Below are 21,366 nucleotides of genomic sequence, written 5' to 3'. Positions count from 1 at the left end.
GATTCAGGGACACGTGGAGTCTGGAAGCTTCTCCCATAAATCAAAACGTGCTTTCTTTAATTGGTAAGATAAACTAAATTCATCAGTAATCACATTTCAGTAACAAATGGAGAATTGTTCACACAGTCACATGCTGTTTACTGATCCGATCAGACCCAGCAGGTTTTCACATAGACCCGTTCACATACTATAGACCAGGACGCTGCTGCAGTCTTCAAGCAGGATCTTGAATTTCTGGCTTCTTTTCAGAAAGAGGTGTGGTCAGAATATTGCTATTAATATCCCTTTATTATGATTGACTCACTCTATAGGCCTTTTCAGGGGAAATATTTTGACATGTAAAAGCAAGAAAAACCCAAGTTAACCTCTATCCTATAAGTGGATGTTACCTCAGGAGCCAAGGTGTGCCAGTGCAGGTGGCAGCCTCACACACCTGAGAGCTTTAGTGAGGACTTTTCATTTGGTTTCCATCTTAGTGATCCCACATTTTCAGAAAGCTAAGGAACCAGGGGCCAGACAAGCGAGCCCACCACAGCAGTTTTTTCCATCAACAACAAAAGCTTGTGATAGGCTGCGAGCACAGGACCAAAGATGTTCTATTAAACAGGAGCGCTCTTATGTTTTTAACACTGTACTGTGGCAACAATGACAGTCCTTCACAAGTTTTCCCACCTTGTTTATTATTTATTTATTTTATAATTGTAAATAGAAATGATCCGCGGGCCAGTCTAAGGTCATCAGGGGGCCGCAGTTGGTCCATGGGCCGCCACTTGAATGCTGGCCTGCTGTAGACCAATCACAAATGTTATCTTTTTGCTGATCTTGTCGTGTATGTAAAGAGTATTGTGTAATGAAAAAATCCTCCTACTGTCTTTTTACAGTCACATGTGTCTCTGTAAAAATTTAAACATATTAATAAAAGTTGATACGTTGATTTATTGTGTTAGTGCAACAAAATCTGGACTTTTAAAATACATGTAAAGATGTCAGTCCAGCTGTCGTACAAAGAGTTTTTTTTTAAGTCTGACTAACTGCTAGTGAGGTTTGGGGTTTGATTTACAGGTTCCCATGCCAGACTTTGACCCGGAAGTGAAACATCTTATCGGGAGAGTCGCCAAGGAAACAAGACGAAGGTATGAACATGGAGAGTGCTAGAATGAGAACCATGCATCTTTGGACAGACGAGGAGACACAGTTCATGCTGTGTCAGCTGAAGATTGAAACATATTGAATTTAGGATGGAAAGAAAAATGAACTGCTATGTGGAATGAATAGGGCAACATGGAAAGGTAACATTAAAGGGGGAGTATCGCCACCTCGCAGAGTCAGACATACTGAGAATAAAGTAAACCCAACCGAGTCCCTGTTGTCATTTGTCTGTTTTTTTGCATTCATTCAATTGAGGGTGCAGAAATTTAAAATGAGGGCAGCCTTTTGCTCCCTCGTAGAACCTGGCTTAGAAAGGACAGTGGATAGAGTCAGATATCAGAGAGAGAGAGAGAGCGAGAGGGGAGAGGGGGGAGAGGGGATGACCTGCAAGAAAGAAGCCACAGGTGGACCATCTGCTAGGATCACCACAGCCTCCATACCTGGGTATGCTACAAGCTAGGAATCATTTTAACTGTTTTTTTTTTATTTGTGGTATTTAAAATGTGTTCTCTAAGTTTGAAGATCTTCAGTGACAGTTGAGTGTTTTAACAGTAGAGATTTTTTGCTGATATAAAAACATGATCTATTGTTTGAAATAACCATTAACTGGTGGCTGTACAAGAACCCTGGAAAGATGCCCAATGATCCCAGAGGCTTTATTGTCGTCAGAAGAAAGCTGATTGGCTAACTAGAATTTAAAACATGTAAAATCTCTGAAAAAAAAAAAAAACAATAAATTATAGAACATTAACACTCATCGGTTATATTTAAATACATATTGATGTGACGCTTAACACTTATTGGACCATTGATTTAGTAAACATTTTGAATGTGATGTTTAAATGACGAGAGCAGGAAGTGCTGTTTCACACATCCTGTGGCAGCGCTCCAATCAGCGGTGTGTGTTTGTACATGTGAGTGTATCAGCAGTGAACTGTATGATTTGTGGACAAAGTGAAATAAAAAGCAGCTTTGTAACGTTATTCCTGAGGACCGAGAATTCAACTAACCCTCTGCATGCTTAAGTAAATAAGCTGAAATGGAAACTTGTTTTCCATCAGATCTGTGGGGCTCACTGAAATAAGCATGCAAATAACCGACTTATGGCTTTTATGATCGGGCTCAGTTTTTGTGGCTTCATGCGACTCTGCTAAATGTGGGAACAATTAATGTGTTTCTGGCATGAGGCTGATCTCAAGATGCCAAATAGGCTTATCGGCATACTGACTGTGGTAAAACACATATTTTAAAAAATCACAGTGATTGCAGAACTTAAGGACTCACTTTGCAGCTCCAAGAAGAAACAAACAATGGGAGGCTCATTTATCTGCTTATTCTATATGCCTTCATTTCCAGCATGGATTTGTATTGTGTGACAAAGGAGGACAGCTGCTTCTGGTTTTGAACATTTCTGGTCCTCTTTCCTCTGATTCTAGCTCAACATCAGTCCAAAATATTCCTCTTTCTTCTCAAAGTAGTAGTTGAGTCGTGACATGGCATACCTAAAAAAGAGAGCAGAGAAGAGCAGAACATCAAAAAATAACATTTTATTTGTACAAATCTGTGAATCTAAAAGAAGTCTTTATAACAATCCACTGTTGCTAAACTTTCTAAGTAGTTTAAGTGTTGTTTTCTGTCATAATCCTGTCTAGCTTTATGTGTGGGGCGGCTGTGGCTCAGTGGCCTTCTCAACTGGAACGTTGGGGGTTCAATCCCCAGCTCCTGCAGCCACATTTCCGATGTGTACTTGGGCAAGACACTTAACCTGAAGTTGCTCCCGCTGCCTCGTCAGCGTTGTATGAATGCGTATGAATGGGATCAGTTAATGATGGAGACTTTCCATAGCAGCCTCTACCATCAGTGTGTGAATGTGGAGGTTTGACCTGTGGTGTAAGGGTTCACGCATCACCCATAAAAGTCCAGTTCGTTTGACTAGCGTATTGAGCATGGTATGGGACATCTGGGCCTAGTGTAAGTGAACCCTAAAAGTGCTTAGCGTAGTAAGAAAACTAGAGAGGCGCTATACACACTCAAGTCCATTTACCATTTGCCTTTCTGTTCGATTTTCAGTGAATTCAGGAATTAATTAAAGTCCTGTTTCTGTGAATATCACAGTGCTTTTCATATTAAATATTTAACAGAGAATTAAAAAATCAGGTTCTGTGTGTTGTTCAAAAAGTAACTGAGGAAAGCCATTGTAGTTTTTTTGACCTTGATCAAAACTCATGTTCATCAAATTCTTCTCTAAAATGCAAAATACTTTGTGCTATCGGCAGCCTAGATATGCAATTTAAAACTTTCTAAATGAATGAATGGAGTTGTATTGCCAGTGTCTGTGGCAGGCCCCTGAAAGAACAGAATATGATTTAAAAATCAATGTATGCACATTTGATCATGACTGTTAGCACTAGCCTCCTAGCTAACATTAGCTCCCTCTGCCTGGCTCCCATCGGCCTTTGGAGCTGACTGAAATAAGTTTGCTAACAAGTTTTCGTTGGGCCAGCTCCCTCCCTTTCGTCTTTTTCTTTTCTAGCCTATCCTAACTTTGTGCAGGTCCTGGAATGGCTAAACTCAACAGAGAGAACTCCCTTGATTCCCCTTTGTTATTGCTTTGATCGAGAGCCCCCTGGCGGTAGAATTTACATACTGTTTGTTTAAAGAGCGATGTCTGATGAAGGTCTAGGGGCCCGAGGCGTCACAACTGGTGATGAGTTACATTAAACGTTAATCAGAGCATCTTCTGGTGTGCGGACTTAGTCTTCCTTCTGTCTCTTAAAGAGCAAACCAGCTGTCGGAAATGTACTCGAGCATTAGATTCATAATGAAGTACTCTGTCTGTTTATGATGATTTCTTCAGGTCATAAAAGATTTGAGGTTTTCTTTGCTGCAGTTTCCCTTTACCTCAAAGTCATCCGGGAGAACTTTCTACTTTGTGAGGAGGAATATTTGTATGGCCATTGACATGAACCTTGCTTATTATAAGTGTCAAATGTTGTGTGCGCATCTTGCCGTCAGTGTCTTTAATAGAAAAGATGTAAGAAATAATGGCATACATTCAAAAAGTGTAGACGTATTCATTGTTTCCTGTGTCGTTGACAGGTCACACTGCCGGCCCCGTTAATAGCTCAACGTGGGCAGTATGTTTTCTTTTTTCTTTTTTCTTTTTTTTCATAACTTGCATAACAATAAAGCATTAAAAACCTCGTTTCAATTAAAGCGCACAGACTGAAAGCTGTGTCAAAGCCTTGTCGCGTTTCAGAACTTAACTGTGAGGAAAGTGGTTTTGTATTTGTTCAAACCATATTATCGAAGGCTTCAATAAATCTGATGTCTGAGTACGCTGCTGCCCTTGGCCATTATACTATCCCCATTGAAATTAAGTGAAGTTTCAAAAGCACAGGAAAGAGAGGCACAGAGAGGAGTTTGTCCTTTAATCAGTGCTTTTACTGAACTCCTCAATGCCAAATCGGTTTTCTCTCTCGTAGCGCGCACCGAGACAAAAAGATAATTCTGACACATGCCTTTTAGTTACTTGTGTTCCGTCGCTCTGTTCCCCACCTGTAGCTCTACAGCAAACCACTCTCTAATTATTGTGTCAGACTCTGGTGTCTGTTGTCTGCGCTCTGCAGACTTGTTTCTTTACACCTGTAGCTTGTTGATGGAGGTAGCTGGTGCAGAGTGTGTCTGATCACTGCCACTGGAAAAAAAAGTTGGGAAATTTCAAGTCCTCAGCGGTAGCCTGCAGACGTTTTCACAGCTTTAATCGTTGTTGGAGATACTCAGAGGACAAACTTAATATATGGAAAACCTCACGCATGCTGCATCTTATGATTGACAGCTTTCTAATAGCAACACAAATCTTTCCTTAGCTTAACACAATTAAAGCCTGGTTATCCATATCAGATGCTCTTTATTCAGTCCATTTGTTCAGTTTGACGCATTCTTGCAGCGTGCTCTGTTGAAAATTGACTCTGTGCATATTTGCGTCGTAATAGAGCAAAGTGGGACCGCGACACGTACTGTGGAAACACAAACATTGACAAGAGAGGGCGCAACTAGCCTCGAGCTCTCCGGAGACGGAAGGTGTTACACATGGATCCTCTAGAAACTGCCAGATTCTTTTCAAACCTTGCTAGCTTTCCAGAATTACCAACCCTGCCTTTAAAATACAGAAATAAATGTAACGTCGGCTTGTTCACAAAGCTCATGAAAGCAAAAAGCTGTCCATAGTACTTCGTGTTGTTAGTCTAATAATGTGTCAACCCACACTCTTCCTAAGTAGAATCATACTTGAGTATACGTCTTTAATAGAACTGCAGCCTTCACAGGGGATCCCATTCATCCTTATTTTGATTAAGAGTGACACCTTAAACTAGCAGGCTTAACATTTATCATCATCACAGATGAAACTGAGACGTTTTCCTCTTTAGCACAAGTGGGGGAAAGTGAACTCCCTCAAAAGCAGGTATTCCATTTCACAATGTGCTTTTGTGCACAATTCCCTCAATTTAGCAGTCGGGCTTCTCCAAACAGTGGGCCTCCTCCTTCTTCATTTCCTCATAATAATGTCTTTGTCAAACAGCCGCTCACCTCGCCAACACGTCCACAAATCTAAACCGCTGACTCGCAGACACTTTCAACACATGAATAAAATCATATAAAGAAAAGTAAATAATGAGCGCAGAGGGAGGGAGGCTTGCATTCCCCTTGTGGCTCCCTATTGTCACTTCTACATCTGGCTCTGGTTAGAGCACAAGGCCTCGACGACGCCTGTCACTCGTTGGGAAGTCGGCAAGGACTTGGCTCAGGGGGAAAACAGTGGGAGGAAAACATAAACACACACACGCACAAAGACACACACATATTTCCAGGGTTTAACTCTAACTTCCTATCTGTTGCCTTTTCATCACAAAAGCTTGAAATGCAGTGTGTTGTGTGTTCTCCCTCCAGTTGTGGAGAAGAAACCCCAGCTTGGTTAACTCTGAGTAAGGCTGTGGTTATGACAAGAAAATTATGGTTAAAGCTGAATTAATCATGATATTTAAACCAAATCAAATGACTGTGTTTAATGCCGAAAAATGTCTCTTGCAGTAATCAACCCACAAAAACAAAAACAAAATCCAAATCTGCAGAACATTTACAGCAAATATACTTTCTGGTTCCATCTCATTGCCTCATAACTCTGTTTTCACAACGATAAGTAGACGGTTTGAATGATGTGGAAGGCTTTGATTCCCTCACTGAACTTAATCTGCACTTATTAGAATACTTAAAGGTAGTTTGAGTTTATAAAGAAAACCATGCATCGAATCACATTTAGCATCTCTGTGTGATAGCAGCTTGTTTTATAGAAGTCATGACCATCTAAAATGAGTGAGAAGTGTGAGTCCTGCTGGCTGTGGTGTTGTTGTTGGGGCGTGTTTACATCATGTGTACATGGACTGGACGGCCTTGTGTATAAAGCTGTTTGAGTCCAGGACTAGACAAACTGACGTTGTTTTTGCACTTTTGCATTGTCTTCATTTTTCAAAATCAGAGGCTGCAGCTTCTCCCTATTTATCTGCCTTTTGCTAACATATGCTAGCTAATGGCTAAAATTGACAAAAAAAAAAGGTCTGCAGATGCGCATATGTTCCCTTTACCTCCGGGGTGCAGCTCAGATGCTGCTTGAGTGCAAGGCATCCAGGTTCATGTAGACAGCATTGATCCAGAAGCAGGCGAAATCAGTTTTCTTAGCCAGCAAAACACATGCTTAAGAAGTTATTGCTTGGATTGTCTACATTAACTTCACTATGCAATTGGTTTATAAACTCAGGACAAGAATATTGACAGTCGACAGCACTCTTGACAGAACTTTAACTAATCAGAACAGGACAAGAAAAGAAAGAGAGGCTGACAGAGAACACGGGTAGACAGAAATGTCCTCTCAGTTTAGGTAGCGTCTCACACATTCAGAAAACAAAGTTGTATTGGCAAGCAACCAGAAGCTAACAATGTTGCCCCCCTGTCTTTCGCTTGTGAAGTGAAACACTGATGCTAGCTACCTTTGCTCCTTCCTTTGGTTCTTCCCTTTTCTTTTACTTCTCATTATTGCACACGATCCAGCGCTACCAAAGAGAAAAAAACAACTCTTTAAAGTGGACAAGCTCGCTAACTGTGAAGAGTAAGTAAGCTACATTTTGAATCCGGTCGTGACCTGCCCTTTATGCATCCAATTAAAACATCCTCTGTAAGAACATTTACAGAACAAAAAGAGGAAGCAACATTACTTACTGCTCTGCCATTGAATTGGAATGAAGCATGTTGCTTTATGCTGTTTAAAAAAAAAAAGCAAAGGACCATTTATGAAGATTATGTTCTGGTGTGTGCTCTTTGTAAATGTATTTAAATGAAAGGATGAAAGGAAGGACAAACTTGACCGTTGCCATCCGTATTGTCTCTTTCTTTACTACTTGATAGATCTTTTTTGAAAATAGTGTTGGCAAATGTAACTAGTATATAATGTGTGTATCCTCCATGTGTGTATTGTGGTACTTTGCAGGTTTTCAGGGTAGCGATACCTTTGAATCCACATCATTAATGTTGTTTTCATTTTTGTTGAGTTCATTTCAGCCCAGCCTTCCAGCAGAAGAAAAGGTAACCCGACCCTCATCGTGCACTTTAGGACAACCTCATGCCGGCGGCTTAGAGGAGCAGACGTCTAGCAGGCGCATGTGGCCCAGCCAGGGATGAGAGACGTATATGTAAGGGAGGACGGACGGCACGGGAACAATAGTGCCTCTGTGCCTCGGCACCCCTCTGGATCACATTTCCTCTGGGGTCCGGATCGAAATGAAGCGGGGGCCCTGTCGCTGATCTAGCAAGCGTGCAGAGAAAGCCACACAGAGGGGAGGGTGCCGTATGTCAATAGTGATTAGGATCACGATCACAACTGTGGCGGGTGTGGGGCGCGCAGAGAAGGGAGAGAGGAAGAAAGAGAGGGGGAGAAGGGAAACATTTTGCCCTCCTGAACTTTATTGTCTGGCTGCAAGAAGTGAGGAATGTCTCCTCCTGGACTTGTTTAAAGATAATTGCCCTGTGTGGATCATAATATACGCAAATAGAAAGTATATTTGTTTGGAATTATTTTCAGGAAGTTTGTGGAAAAGCTCAGCCTTTCATAACTTGGTAATTTTAAAGGTAAATCATATGTATGTAAAAAAATGTTAATTAATCTGTTTGCAGAAGCCACAAGACGAACAGAACAAAAAAAAACAGTGCTCGTCCTGCCTGCTTTCTGCCCAGTTTTGGGTACACCGAGTCTTGAAAATTCGAGTTAAGGGTGGAAGTGGGAATGAAACATTTTTTACACTATGGGCCGAAGTTTCCAGACCTTTGAAGGAATTCTTGGCTGACATAATTCTCTGTAAAACAATCCTAATGATGATACTGTTTTTATAAACATTGCAATTAAATTATGACTGCTTGAGTTCAGGGAGCGAGATACTATATATTTAATTAGAGATGAAGTCATGAGGTATCCTTTTTTGTGGTTGCATGTGTTTCAACATTAAACAGCTGTAGGTGTTAATGTGAAGGTTGTGCTTTGTGTCAGGAGGACAACATCGATTTAAAATTTGTATGAACAAAATATCAGAATCGCAGAGCTTTAGGAAACTGGAACAATGTTAATGCAAAGTGACACCAAGACGCAAGCCTCCAACCGTGGACACATGGTAAAGGTTTTTTTCTTTCTGTTTCATGGGACCTTTGAGTCGTCCATGTCTGAAATAAAACCCCACAAACCTTTGGAAGTCAAAGTCAATTGAGGAGAAGCGTGATTGCAGGATGGCCCAAAGACCCCAGAAGAAGTTGGATGCCTAGTGGGGAGAGAAAAACAACATTAAAGGACCAGATCAGTTGTTTTGTTATGTTTTACACTAGCATTTTGTAAGTTTTAGATGTTTCAAAATATTTTAAAATATGTCTTAAATATCTGTATAAAACTCTAAAATAAAGTATTATTTGTTTAGTGACAGTAAAGTGATCTGCTAACTCTGTGAAATAGACTGTATCCGTTGTAGCTGCTGCAGTAGGGGGCAATCATAAATTGCATTAAATCAAAGCACTCTTGCGATAATTGCTTGTGATATTTCATTTATTTGGACCCTTCTCCCAGGGTAGCAACTACTCCTCTCAGGGCCAACACATTTAAACCTGACATTAAATTATACCAGAGTTATCTGATTAAAATTCCAAGGTTAAAGGAGTAGAAATAAAAAGATGACATAAAAATGATGATAATAAAAAGCAGGTTTTCAATTTGAATCAATATTAATTCAAATGTAAATTAAATATTCATTTAGATTGACATGGACAAAATGCAATTTATTCTCCCTCCCTATTTAAAACAATTCCTCAGTTGATACTGCTTGAAAATAACTTGTTGTATCATCTGCATAAAGACACATTTTTTTCATCATTTAGAAAAGGAGGACAATCATTGCTGACGGAAGAGAATAGAAATGGTCCTAAACCACTTCCTTGAGGTATACCATATTGTAACACTTTCACATTTTGTAAATAACCGTTACAAAATCCATAATGTTTTATTAGACTGGTCTGGTAACTTTTAACCATCTAAGTATAACAATTAAGTTGAGAATATCTATGTGTTGCCATTCTTTCCACTTTGACAGTGTTTTTGAACATATATTTGGGTAACCTGAGTGTCTACCGACCCACAAAATGTGAAATAAATCCATCCAATCCTTTGTTTGTGGTCTGCATAAGTCTTACAATGCTGAGAAAAGTGCTCCGTTTCAAATTTGCTCTCCTTGTGATGTCACAGTGGGATTCTGGTAAAAAAAATACCTTCCCCTCCCCTGATATCTCCACTCATGGACTCCACCCTCAGCCTAGAACTAAACTTTTGCGCAGGTCCGCCATTTTTATTCTTGCTACAGAGGAGTGATGTCTACCAGGAAAACTGAGGGGGGGCTCAGTGCATTTAAAGAGACACACACACCAAAACGGAGCGTTCTGAGAGAGCTGGTTTATACAGGGTCACAAACCTCCTCTGGTACTTGACTCATGTTATATTTTGACCAAAGCACAGCACAGATGTTTCATTCAGACCACAGGGGACTGTTTGAAAAGGGGGATAATATGTCCTCTTGTACATATGATTAGAGGAGGTAAAGGGTAATTAAACCAATTGATGATGTGTACATACAAACTTCATACCCCCTTGCATAAGTCAGTTCCCGATTTGGGCCACCGCAGACAAAAAAGTCTGGACATGCCCTGGTCTGATAGACATAAAATTACTAAATAATATTTGATACTGTCTTTACAGATCAGAAGAGAAGACTATGACTGACATAGACATCTACATGCAAATAGGTCCTTTCCATAATCTGGTTCAGGCTTAAAGAAAAACATCTCTTTTCCCCCTCTGCAGGGAGGGAGGAGGTCACTGTGGGGTCAGATGATTCGCCTGAAACACTTGAGCCAAAGCTTAATGTCAGAGAGTGAACTGGAGCCCTCTTATTGAATAACAGACTCATAAATAACCACATTTATCTTGTCCGTGATACTCCTGTGAGGCTGTGTGTTACCAAAGCGTATAAAGGAAAAGTGCAAACCCTGGATTATTTTTTGTTTTGTCACTTTAGAAAAATGTGTTGATGTGTGGTTCCACTGGCGTTATGCTTTGTTGATCTTTGATGTTGTGTTACTTTCTCCTGTGCCACAGAGCAGAACTGTAAAAACACACTCGAGTGGCCTCCAGTTGTCGTGTATAACGGCTCCCCTAACTGATGCTGCTGCTTGCCAGTTGTAGCTGCTCCGTCAGAATGACAAACCTCTGTATTGAATGGTTCCCTCCTTAATGGCTTTGCTCACTTAGGATTGCGGACTTCCATGCCTCCATAAATTTCTGTTGTTCTCCACCCTTATTGTAAATCTTCATGGTAGGACCACTAATAGCAAGTCCTAATAAGATCCAGACAGGCCTCTGTTCTGCGGCCCAGTGATATAATCACATTTTTATTTGATAATCAAATAAAGGGTGGAATGAAATACTTGAAGAGCGATGTGCGGTTTTCCCTTGGCTTTCTCCCCTCACTGGCAGATTTTCATCTCTAATCTCTGTCTTTGGTAGGAGGGAGAGATCGAGCGTGTTTCCATTATGATTAATAACTGCTCTCCATTAAGAGAGCATTACTCTAACACTAAGCAGAGACCAGCAGTGACAGGGACTCATTGAGAAAAAAAGCAGAGATGAGAGGCGTGTGGGGGGGTGACATCACAGAGCCGCGGGCCTCAGCCTCCACATGACGGGGATCCCTGGCGAGGAGAGGACGAGTGGTAAAGACTCACTGCGACTTGGCACAGTTTGCCAGAGATTACGATGTGAAGGAGGCAGCTTCACGGCACGCCGCACAAGCTTTGGCACCGGGCCAGGCTTTGTGGATGGCACACAGTGCAGACACATAACTTCCCTCAGAGCAGACTGGTTTCATTGGTGCCTGATTTAAAAAATTTTTTTTTACTATTCATCTGTATTCTCCTCTACGGAGTCTTAACTATAGAGTGAATTCAATGTAGTTTGATTATTGCAATTATCAAGAGCTATGACAGCGATGCACACGATAAGGTGCCTTTTAATCCTCTTCACAAAAGAGGGGAAAAAAAATAAATCGACAACTATTTAAAAAGCCATCAGACTGAATTGTTAATTATGACAGTTTTGGAAATGTTCCAAAGGCCATTACAGATAACCAATATATCATCTGTTGTGCCAGATGTGCTATGAAATAGGGGTGGGACAAAATATCAATACGGCAATGTATCGTCTTCCTGACTCGTGTGGTAGCATTGTCAAATCGCTGGTGCCAAATATCCATTTTTTTTTATTTTTTTTTTAAAGACCAACACTCTGAAAAGATTTCCTTGCCAATTTGACTCACTGTGGACATCAAAAAGCCCCAGCAGTATTTGTTGTATAAACAGAGGTGCTGCTTTTCAACAGGCAAGGCAGCCAACTGCTTGTGGCCCCAGACCAGTAGGGGGCCCCAAAGCAAATTTGGCAATGACGGTAGGAAACCTCCCTAAGGGGGCCCCATCTGACAGACCTCATTCTCGTTGCCCTGATGAATGTTGGTTGGAGGGCCCCCCCAATTGATTTTTGCTTTGGGCCCCAACAGGCTCTAGAATTGTGACTGAGTACAAGGATCAACTTTATAAACTAATTAGACTGAGGTGTTTCTGCTCATTGTCTTCATCAGGGTCATCGAGGCCACGAGCCGAAATTCGTCAGAATAATTAGTTAATAAAGTAAAGTAAAATATTAATTCTAATTTATGAAGCGATAGCCCCTTGAGAAGCATCACCTAATTTTCGAAGGGCGTCCTAACACAAATACAAAGTAAAACACAAGCATACAAAACAGGATTACTTAACAGACATAAATACAAATACACAAAGCTCTCTCTCAACCTCTCCCAACCCCCTCCACCCCCTCCTTTTCCCACCCCACCCCCAGCTCTCAGCTGTTAAACAAGACCAGGTTCAGAAATAGAGTACAACACTGAGCGTGTTTACATGGACTTGAGTATCCCGGTTAGGAGCCTTGATCATATTTAGGATATGATGTTTACATGCAAAACAAATTATTCTAGTCTGAAGGAGCTTTATGTTTAAATGACCTGCTACCTATTTCTTTATGGATTCTGAGAATGGTGAAAAGGGATGGTTCATGTGTCTGAGTGGATGTGAGGATGTGTGTGGAACCAAGAAGTGTTTGAGTTATGACGGAACATGAAAACACATTTTGATTTCACTGCGTCGCTCCTTAATGACTTCTCACCATGGTGCTTATCAAATGAACGAGAGTAAAGTGAACAGAAGCTGACAGCAGGATGATACGGAGCCCCAGAAGTCCCAAATAAAGAAAATATCAATTACTGTATTGTTGACTGTTTGGGACTTCAGAGGCTCTGTCTGATTATATTGGAGAGTAAAAAGAAGTGAAAAGATGAGGCATGAAACGAGGTGAAGGTGACACCAAATGAATTGATAAAAACATAAATAATTGTTACCCTTTGAGGGGCATTTTGTACCCCTCCATTATTCAGATATTGTGCTGTATCATGTTAGGATTGTCTCGACATCAATTATCAGAGAATAACTTGTGTTGTGATATCGTTATCATCGTCCACGTTTCATGAGTTTTGCTCTGATTCCAAACTTCAACTACAATGAAATAATTTAAACGTCGGAGTCGGATCGTTGAAAGTCAAAGAGCACAGAATAAATGTTTGATCTTTAAAATGTCAGAAATAGTGAGGCGGGCACAAGGTGAATTATTTTTCTTATATTTAGTTTTTCAAAATGATGGAAAAACTAAACCCTGATAGGGCAGGATAAAACACATAAAGACAACCATATTCAACAAAACAAAAAACCAAACATAAACAAACAAACAATAAAAGACAAAAGTGATATCCTCGTTCTGTGATGACCTGACCGATCACACCTCGGATCAGCAGCTGCCTCTCAACAGGACAGAGACGTGGAAGGAGAGGGGGTGGGGGATATCTATTCTATCATGGTTATAAAAATGATAAAGAATACAGATTGATCCATATACATACCTACACTACATGTACTCATATGAATGTTCAGTCATAAATAAACAAATGAATTTGCCACATATATATTGGTTTCAAATTGTGGTATAAAGATGGGGAATTTCTTGAAATAGATTTTTTTTTCTCTCTGACAAACTCCAAAAGCTCAAAGAGCTACAGGTGGAAGCGATGATTATTCCATTAGAGAAGAATCACAGAGGAAAGAGAAAAGAGAAAGGTCAGCACACTGTTCAGTTCTCAGTGAGCGACTTTAAACAGGGCAACATTTCACTGGCAATTCTTGGTCTGCTTCCTCACTGTCTATGTGTTTTTATCATGCAGAAGAGTACCGGACAGTATTATTTGCATTCTCAGGACCTCTTTATGCTCTCTGTCCCAAACGCTCGGACAGAAATTGAGAAAAAGGGCTTTGGGGTTTTTCTGCACAGTGACTTCAAACTCAAGGAGCTGATGTCCTTACATTTTTTTTTAATCTAAAATGAAACAGATTCTAAAGGATGCTGATGTTTTTAGCTCGACTGCTTGAACTACTGACTCCTAGATTTGACTCAAAGATGGATCTCTCTTAATGTAAATTTTAGAATTTTGTAAATTGTTCCTTGTCTCTCTTTGTGTCTCGGTCTGTAACTTTGTGTTATTTTGCTGCTGCCTGTATCGGCCATTTCTCCCTTGAAAAAGAGGTTTTTAATCTCAATGGGACCAACCTGGTTAAATAAATGTTAAATTAAATGAACTAAAATAAAATAAAAATAGATCTTCTTCAGGCTCATTGGGAACTGAACAGTGTGCAGACCTTTCTCTCTGTAGTTCATACTCTGTTTGTCCTGCACCTGTACTGTGCTAAAATGTCAATCTTATAGCAAGAGTATATCAGTCAAAGTTTATCATTACACTTAACACAAACAATGTTCACCGTTCGGGTCCATATTTCAAGATATTAGTTGGATAAAAAGTCCTGACTTGTTTGTAAAAAGTCAAACTGGCTATGAGCTCTGCAAGTTTAGAAGAATTTACAGAAGGTTCCTGAATGTGATGTTTGATTTAAAGAAACCTCACTTCAGGACATTTTGTTTTCCGCTTTGGCCGACAGTTTCACCCATTTACAAATAAATCCAGGTCTCATTTTCCACTTCTAATATGTTGACATAAGATGTTTCTCGGGCCCTCTCAGGTGGATGTGGCTTTAATGAAGTTTAATGAAAAGAAATGAGACATACACACTTGCTTAGATTTGACTTTGTTGCACAGATTTTTAGCTGTTTGATCGATAAAATCCACTTAAGTAAAAAGTCATCTTTGCATTCACCCAGAGCCCCGAGAAGAATTCTTGAAATATCTTGTTTTCTTTGACATACCCTCTAAAACACAAATGATCGATGCTCCATCATAGAAAACAGAGAGCACATAGACCCTTTTAGGGGACAGAGTTTTTGGTCCTTTGTTTGTATTTAGGCCGTGAAGATCACTGAGGAGGAAAACTGTTGGATATTTAGGAATCAGAAGCCTTTGCTGTCGGACAATGAAATATAAATGCTTCACCTTAAAGTGAATGAACAAACAGGGAGCCATGAGCAGCAAAACCCCCTGTGAGAAGAGAGACGATGTGCATACATATATATATATGAAGATTTACAGCTCATATAATGCACTGTAAAAAAAAGAACTGCCATGTGTAAAAAATATCAATAAATAAATATCAATCAGGCAGAAATGTAAATATTGCACATCTCTGAGGGAGAGCATTTTGGCTTGAAACATCACTGAATAAATCCTTCACAGCTTCTTGGTGTGCCGACCGTGTCTTGCTTTTCTTTTTTACCTTTTTGTGTTTTTTAGATCCAGCACCCACTGAGGGATGTGTGTGTCTTTTTTGATTTTTCTATATTGCACTGGTAAGTAATATGTACTCTGTAGCAGATATATAAATGTATATGTGTGTATAGCTGAGATTAAAAGTGTAAACAGTACAGGTAGGATTTTGTATTTTTAACCTTTTATTCACAACATAAAGAAACCGAGTAATAAAAAGCTTTGAGGGTAAAATGGTAATATATAAAGTCTACATAAATACTACATTTAAGAGGGAGCATGTGGTGATATTTGTGAATGTGTTTGAAGAAGGATGTTTCAGTTTGAGTCCCTGAAATGATAAAAAAATAAAATAAACCGTTATTTTCTCAATTAACAGGCTCAGTCTCCCTCGCTTTGACAAGCTGCTCGTCAGAACGAGTCGAGCTGGAAACTTGGCCCGTTTAGCGTCAGTGATCAATTTCTCTCTCGTCTTCCCCCGAGCCGAGTCGTCCTCGGTTTGTCATAGAAAATCTGATTTCAATCAACATGATGTTATCGCCTCCCTCGCTCCATTCCAGGCTTTATTTCTTTTCCCTCCTTGCGCTGCTCCCTGTCTGCGTTTTGGCCGGGGGAGCGAGTTATTTTAAAAAGTAATATGCTTCCTCATCATTTCTGGGCTATTTCAAGAGACATTCACACCAGCCCAAAATTGCTGGGACAATTCTGCGTATTGTGTCGAGCTCTGAAAGCACTTTGAGACTGATAGCCCGGCACCACTTGAGCCACCAAAGAATGAAAATTGTGGTCATAAGAAAAATAATTCTGGCTGCTGTCTTTCATTTTTCCCTGCGGCAGCTTCTAATCAACTCGGATGGAGTCCATCAAAGTTTGGTGGGTCAGCTGCGGAGCTGCTTTGGATTTCTTTGGGGATCCTTTTTTTTTCTTTTCAGGGTGCTGGAAAAGTAAATTGTTAAAATGTGATGGCGGGGTGTAGCCGCCCTGTCATTTCAGCGATCTGCACACATATGGATGTTGATGAAACGCACACTAATCTCATAATGTTGAGATATCTGAATCCCTCCAAGAGAACAACTTTCAAAAAGGAAATAACTGTTGAGAGATTTGTCACTTTTGGAAGTCTTTCCAAAGTGTTGAGGTACTTCATAATGACAGATGGAGTTTGGACACTTACCAGGGAGAACTTGCAGACTTGGATGTAAAGCTGTGTAACTTCTGCCTCTGTAACGGCGACCTCACGGCCTGAGCTATGTTTGTAACTCTCCAGATACGCCGTCAGCCAGTCTCTCTGCAGCTCCCAGCTCGGGTACAGGCTGTAGTTCACGTCGTTCACACCTCCAAACATTGAAGACACACACACACACACACACACACGTACACATGTTAGCAGATCTACTGTCAGTGTTTGAATTCATTCAATGCTTCAGAGATCTAGCTGCTGAACATCAGCTCTACTGCCCTGTCAACACGTGTCGGTTTCACTTAAACTCTTCAGATAATGCTTGAACAACTGTGAACAGTACGTCAAAATCACAGAAACAAACACAGACGAATTATCAAAAGAGAGGAAACATTGGAAACAGAAAATCAGTAACCAGATTTTAAAATCTTAGGAACATAAATTTGATTTAGATAAAAACAGAAATTGTGGACACACTTTTTAATTTCTGCTGGAAAGTAAAAAAAAATACAACATATATTTAAATTATTTTACATCAAACTTTCAATGTTATAGTCAGACTTACATTTAAAAAATGAACACAAACATGGCCTCAATAGTGAAATAAAAGTAATTTAATTGTCCGTGCTAAATCGAGGAGCTTGTGCTCTGCTCAAGGATTTCTATTTGATTGCTTAAATCTGTGCTTTGAATTATTTCAGTTCTTACACTTTGATTTAATTTAACAGATGACATATTCATACTTTTACTAATTAGAATGATTGATGCAGGACGTGACCTTAAATACCTCCTCGACCTTCCCTCTACACACTACATATTTTATACATATATATTTAATTTCACAATACTCCAAGAAGTCATTAACATTTTCATGAAATCTGCAGCAGCTGCAGCTGACAATCGATTTATTAAAATGAAAATGTAACATCTCCTCTACAGAAACAACAGATAAGTAGACCCGGTGTGCATCATCTCAGAGTGTTTTAGCTGTATTGTTGCTTTATTAATAGATGTATGCTAAATGTGTGTGTTAGTGCATGAGTTTTGGCTCATTTAATTTGCATCACAAAGACATTTATTATTACATTATTGCCGTTAAATTCAGTTGGAGCTGTGTGGACATGAAAAGCTGTAAAGTAGATCCAGCGGTGTATTTTAGCCGTATGGTTGATTTATAAAAAGATAAATGGTGAGTTTTGTGTGTCTGAGCTATGCATTCCAGAAACTTGCATCATGCAGCAGTTTCAGGCTCAGAGTAAGTTTGCATTAAACAGAAATATTTCCAACATAGTTGCTTCAAGTTGTGTTGATGTAAAGATTGCTAAGACGTTGGACAGCCCAGCAGTTATATCACATGTCTCATGTACTTATAGGATATGCAGGATGCCTCGGTTAGATTCTAACCCTCTGTGTTCTGCAGCATGTTATTCCCCTCTCTCTATCCAGAGTCCGACTCTATCCACACCGTCTTCTCCTCTGAATAAAGAGCCATACACTCCTCCAAGAGTAAAGTGAACAAAACATGGACAGATGTAAGATCTGAGTTGCACATATGATGGAAGAGTAGATCCAGCATTGATCATCTGACTGACTTTTACCCATACACTTGTGTTGTAAAAATATGTATGCTAAATGTGTGTTTGTGCATTTTAGCCACTCTTTTTGCATCACTACTATTTTAGGGTTTGAACAAGTTTGCATCACTTCAAAATTGTGTTGATTGAAAGAGTGCAAAGTAGAACCAGCAGTGATCTTTGTCTGTGCATTTTAGCAGTTTTGTTGCTTTATAAAAAGATAACTGCAACGTATTTGTGTTTGTGCATCATTTGAGCAAGTCTGCGTTATACAGAAATGTTTCCGACAGAGTTGCTTTTACAATCGCTGTTTCTTTACAGATTGCTGATTTGTTAAATCTCTCGCACCATATAGGCTTTATGGAGGCTTTAGCTGGATGCCTAGGTTCGATTTCGACCCTCAGGGCTTTGCAGCATTTCAGTCTGCATTCTGTCATTTCACTTTATCCCCTCCCCCCAAAAAAATTGCATTAAAAGCCCCCCCAAAAAAATACAATAAAAGAGAGTGCAAAGTAGATCAAGGAGTGACCATTTTAGTGCATTTTAGCTGTTATGTTGTTTTATAAAAAAGTTAACTGCAATATACTGTGCACACAGTTTGTTTTTGTATTTTTTTTAGACCCTTTTAGGGGACAAAAGGGTTTCTGACATGTTTCTGACATTATTGCACTTCCAATCGCTCTTTCAGGGTGCGGCCGAGTTTGCATTACACAGAAATATCTCCAACATTATTGCAGTCACAATCAGTCAGAGTTGTGCTGACGTGAAAGCTGCAACTATACGGTTAAATTGATGATTGTTCCATAAATGTTCAACATTAACCCTGACAGGCTTTGCCGGGACACAGCTGGTACATCAAAGAAACATTTATCACCACGCAGAAAAACACTAGCAACACGCCAATTTGTGCCGGCTGCATCAGAAGGAGGACATAGTTCCATTATGGCAGAAAGATAAACGATCTCATAGTCACAGAGGCATCTCAAACTGGACATTGATTCTGCTCATCACACACTGTACAAACAACTTGTGCTTCTCTCAATATTCCATGTTAGATCAAAAATATGCGCGGGCAAATTGAGGTTATTTTTCATAACAACACACACCTACCAGCAAATTCATTGAAGTGATTGCCAATATCGAAGGCCTGGTAGTTGTAATCGGCATACTCGTAGTCAATGAATTTCACCATTCCTGATGGGGGGAGGATAGGGGAGAGAAGCAGCGGTTACCACGACAACTTGGCGAGCACTTCTGTACTCGGGCGCAAGTCTGAAACCTGAAAACTCCCTGGTTTTTATTGAAAAGTGCAGAACCTTGTGGGAGTCAAAGGAACAAGGAGTCTCTGTCTGACTGAGAGTCACCCCGAGCATCCTTGTAAAAATATGTGAGAGAAAAGAAAACATAATAAAAAGATGAGGTAAGATTTACAATAAAGAAACAAGTTTGGAGAGGTGCAAAGGTTTCCTTCTGTGAGTACAATAAAGGAAAGCGGTATAAAGACTCTGTGAGCTGCATTATTTCTGTCTGATGTGAAAGATCTATTTTAATTTGTAAGAAAAGACCGCTCCACCTTTACAGTATTTAGCTTTTTTTAAAGCTTCTAAGATAGAAATCTGCTTCTATTACTACAAAAGTAGCTTTTTCAGTTGATGAAAATGGAGTTAGCGACTCGTGCGGCTGCTCCTCACCCTCTTTGTGGTTGTAGATGATGTTTTTGGTCAGGAGGTCGTTGTGACAGAGGACGGTGGGCGAGTCGATCTGGCAGAGGTGTCTCTGCAGCGAGTCCATTTCCTCTGACAGAGTCTCAAAGCTCGGGACCTCTCGCACAGCTGCAGCACTGCGAGAAGGGAAACTAATGAAATTAAATTTTTATTCATGATGGATGAGCCAAGACTGACATGTGTCATGCTCCAAGAAGAGTCGCTTACAGTTAACTGCACACATCACATTCATGAATGCAAAATACGTCGTGTGAGGTGAGCTGCTGTTTCCAAAGGCTGCAGACAGACAGGAACTTTAGGTATTATGTACCAATAAGATGTAAGCACTCAGTGTTTCATTTTGGTAATTAGACTCAGTTTGAGCCGGATACAGTTGTAGTATTTGTTGTAAATGATCAGAAAATATCAAAAAGCAGTCCTCAGGTTTAATGTTCTGCAGCTGGTATATCCTCAAAGAGATCAACTAGAAAGACGCTTCAATGTTTCCTCATTTAAATCCAGATCTCTGCTTGTTTGTAACTGCAGTCCTGATGTTTTATTGTACGGTAGAGAAGCAAGTTTTTCAGATTCCTCACATGGTCAAACGTGGCCCAACAACAGTATAAATCCTCCAATGCCACCAAAAAGATATTAAAGCTCCTGTGAGGAGTTTCTAACTAATTATGAAACACTTAGAAATGAACACTGCTGTTTCTTTATGACATCACAAATGCAGAAAAGATCATTGCAGCAAGACAAACATCTCCATGTTGATATTTTAGAGGCCTGAAACAGCTGAGGAGGGGGTAGGTGTCGAGTGATTAACTGCACGCTGACAAAGCAGCACTATTTAGTATTCTCCATGGCAGAGTCTTAGTGAGTGATACATTTGACTGTTTAAAGAAAGCAGGATTAGATTTTTGTGGATTTGATTTCACTTTGTTTCATGACCAGCAAAAAAAAAAAATCCCTGGAGCATTGTTAACTGGTACTGGGATTTCTTGCTTGCAAAAGTTCTTCAAAAAGCGCAATAAAATGGGGCGCTGGTGGTACAGTGGTTGGTGCGCCCCATGTATGGAGGCTGTTGTCCAAGTGGGCGGCCCGGGTTCGGGTCCGGCCTGTGGCTCCTTTCCCGCATGTCATTCCTCACTCTCTCGCTCTCTGATTTCCGACTCTGTCAACTGTCCTATCTCTCCATTAAAGGCACAAAAAGCCAAAAAATACATCTTTAAACAAAAAAGAAAAAAGCTCAATAAATTGAAAACTTCCTCTGACACACGGTGACTCACCTGAATCCCAGTACTGGTCAACTCTAA

General features: G+C 40.1%; 1 protein-coding gene across 2 annotated transcripts in view; it reads right to left on the bottom strand.

Moving 5' to 3' along the window:
* Window positions 1–659: 659 nt before the first annotated feature.
* Window positions 660–21,366, bottom strand: part of zgc:113516 (uncharacterized protein LOC541449 homolog) — a 35,501-nt gene continuing 14,794 nt past the window's right edge. The window contains exons 4-8 of one of the 2 annotated variants that reach the window (XM_065956884.1): window positions 20,039–20,202; window positions 19,458–19,541; window positions 16,768–16,928; window positions 8,935–9,008; window positions 660–2,651 (exon numbers count right to left, since the gene is read on the bottom strand). In XM_065956884.1, coding sequence (XP_065812956.1) covers window positions 2,582–2,651; window positions 8,935–9,008; window positions 16,768–16,928; window positions 19,458–19,541; window positions 20,039–20,202 — 553 coding nt within the window. In that variant the 3' untranslated portion in view covers window positions 660–2,581. The remainder of the gene's footprint in view (window positions 2,652–8,934; window positions 9,009–16,767; window positions 16,929–19,457; window positions 19,542–20,038; window positions 20,203–21,366) is intronic. The other variant, XM_020636545.3, reaches the window with a different exon arrangement.

The sequence above is a fragment of the Labrus bergylta genome, chromosome 7 (genome assembly GCF_963930695.1).
Source record: "Labrus bergylta chromosome 7, fLabBer1.1, whole genome shotgun sequence".
NCBI lineage: Eukaryota > Metazoa > Chordata > Actinopteri > Labriformes > Labridae > Labrus > Labrus bergylta.
The sequence above is the reverse complement of the archived record's forward strand: the minus strand, read 5'-3'. Positions and strand labels throughout refer to the sequence as shown.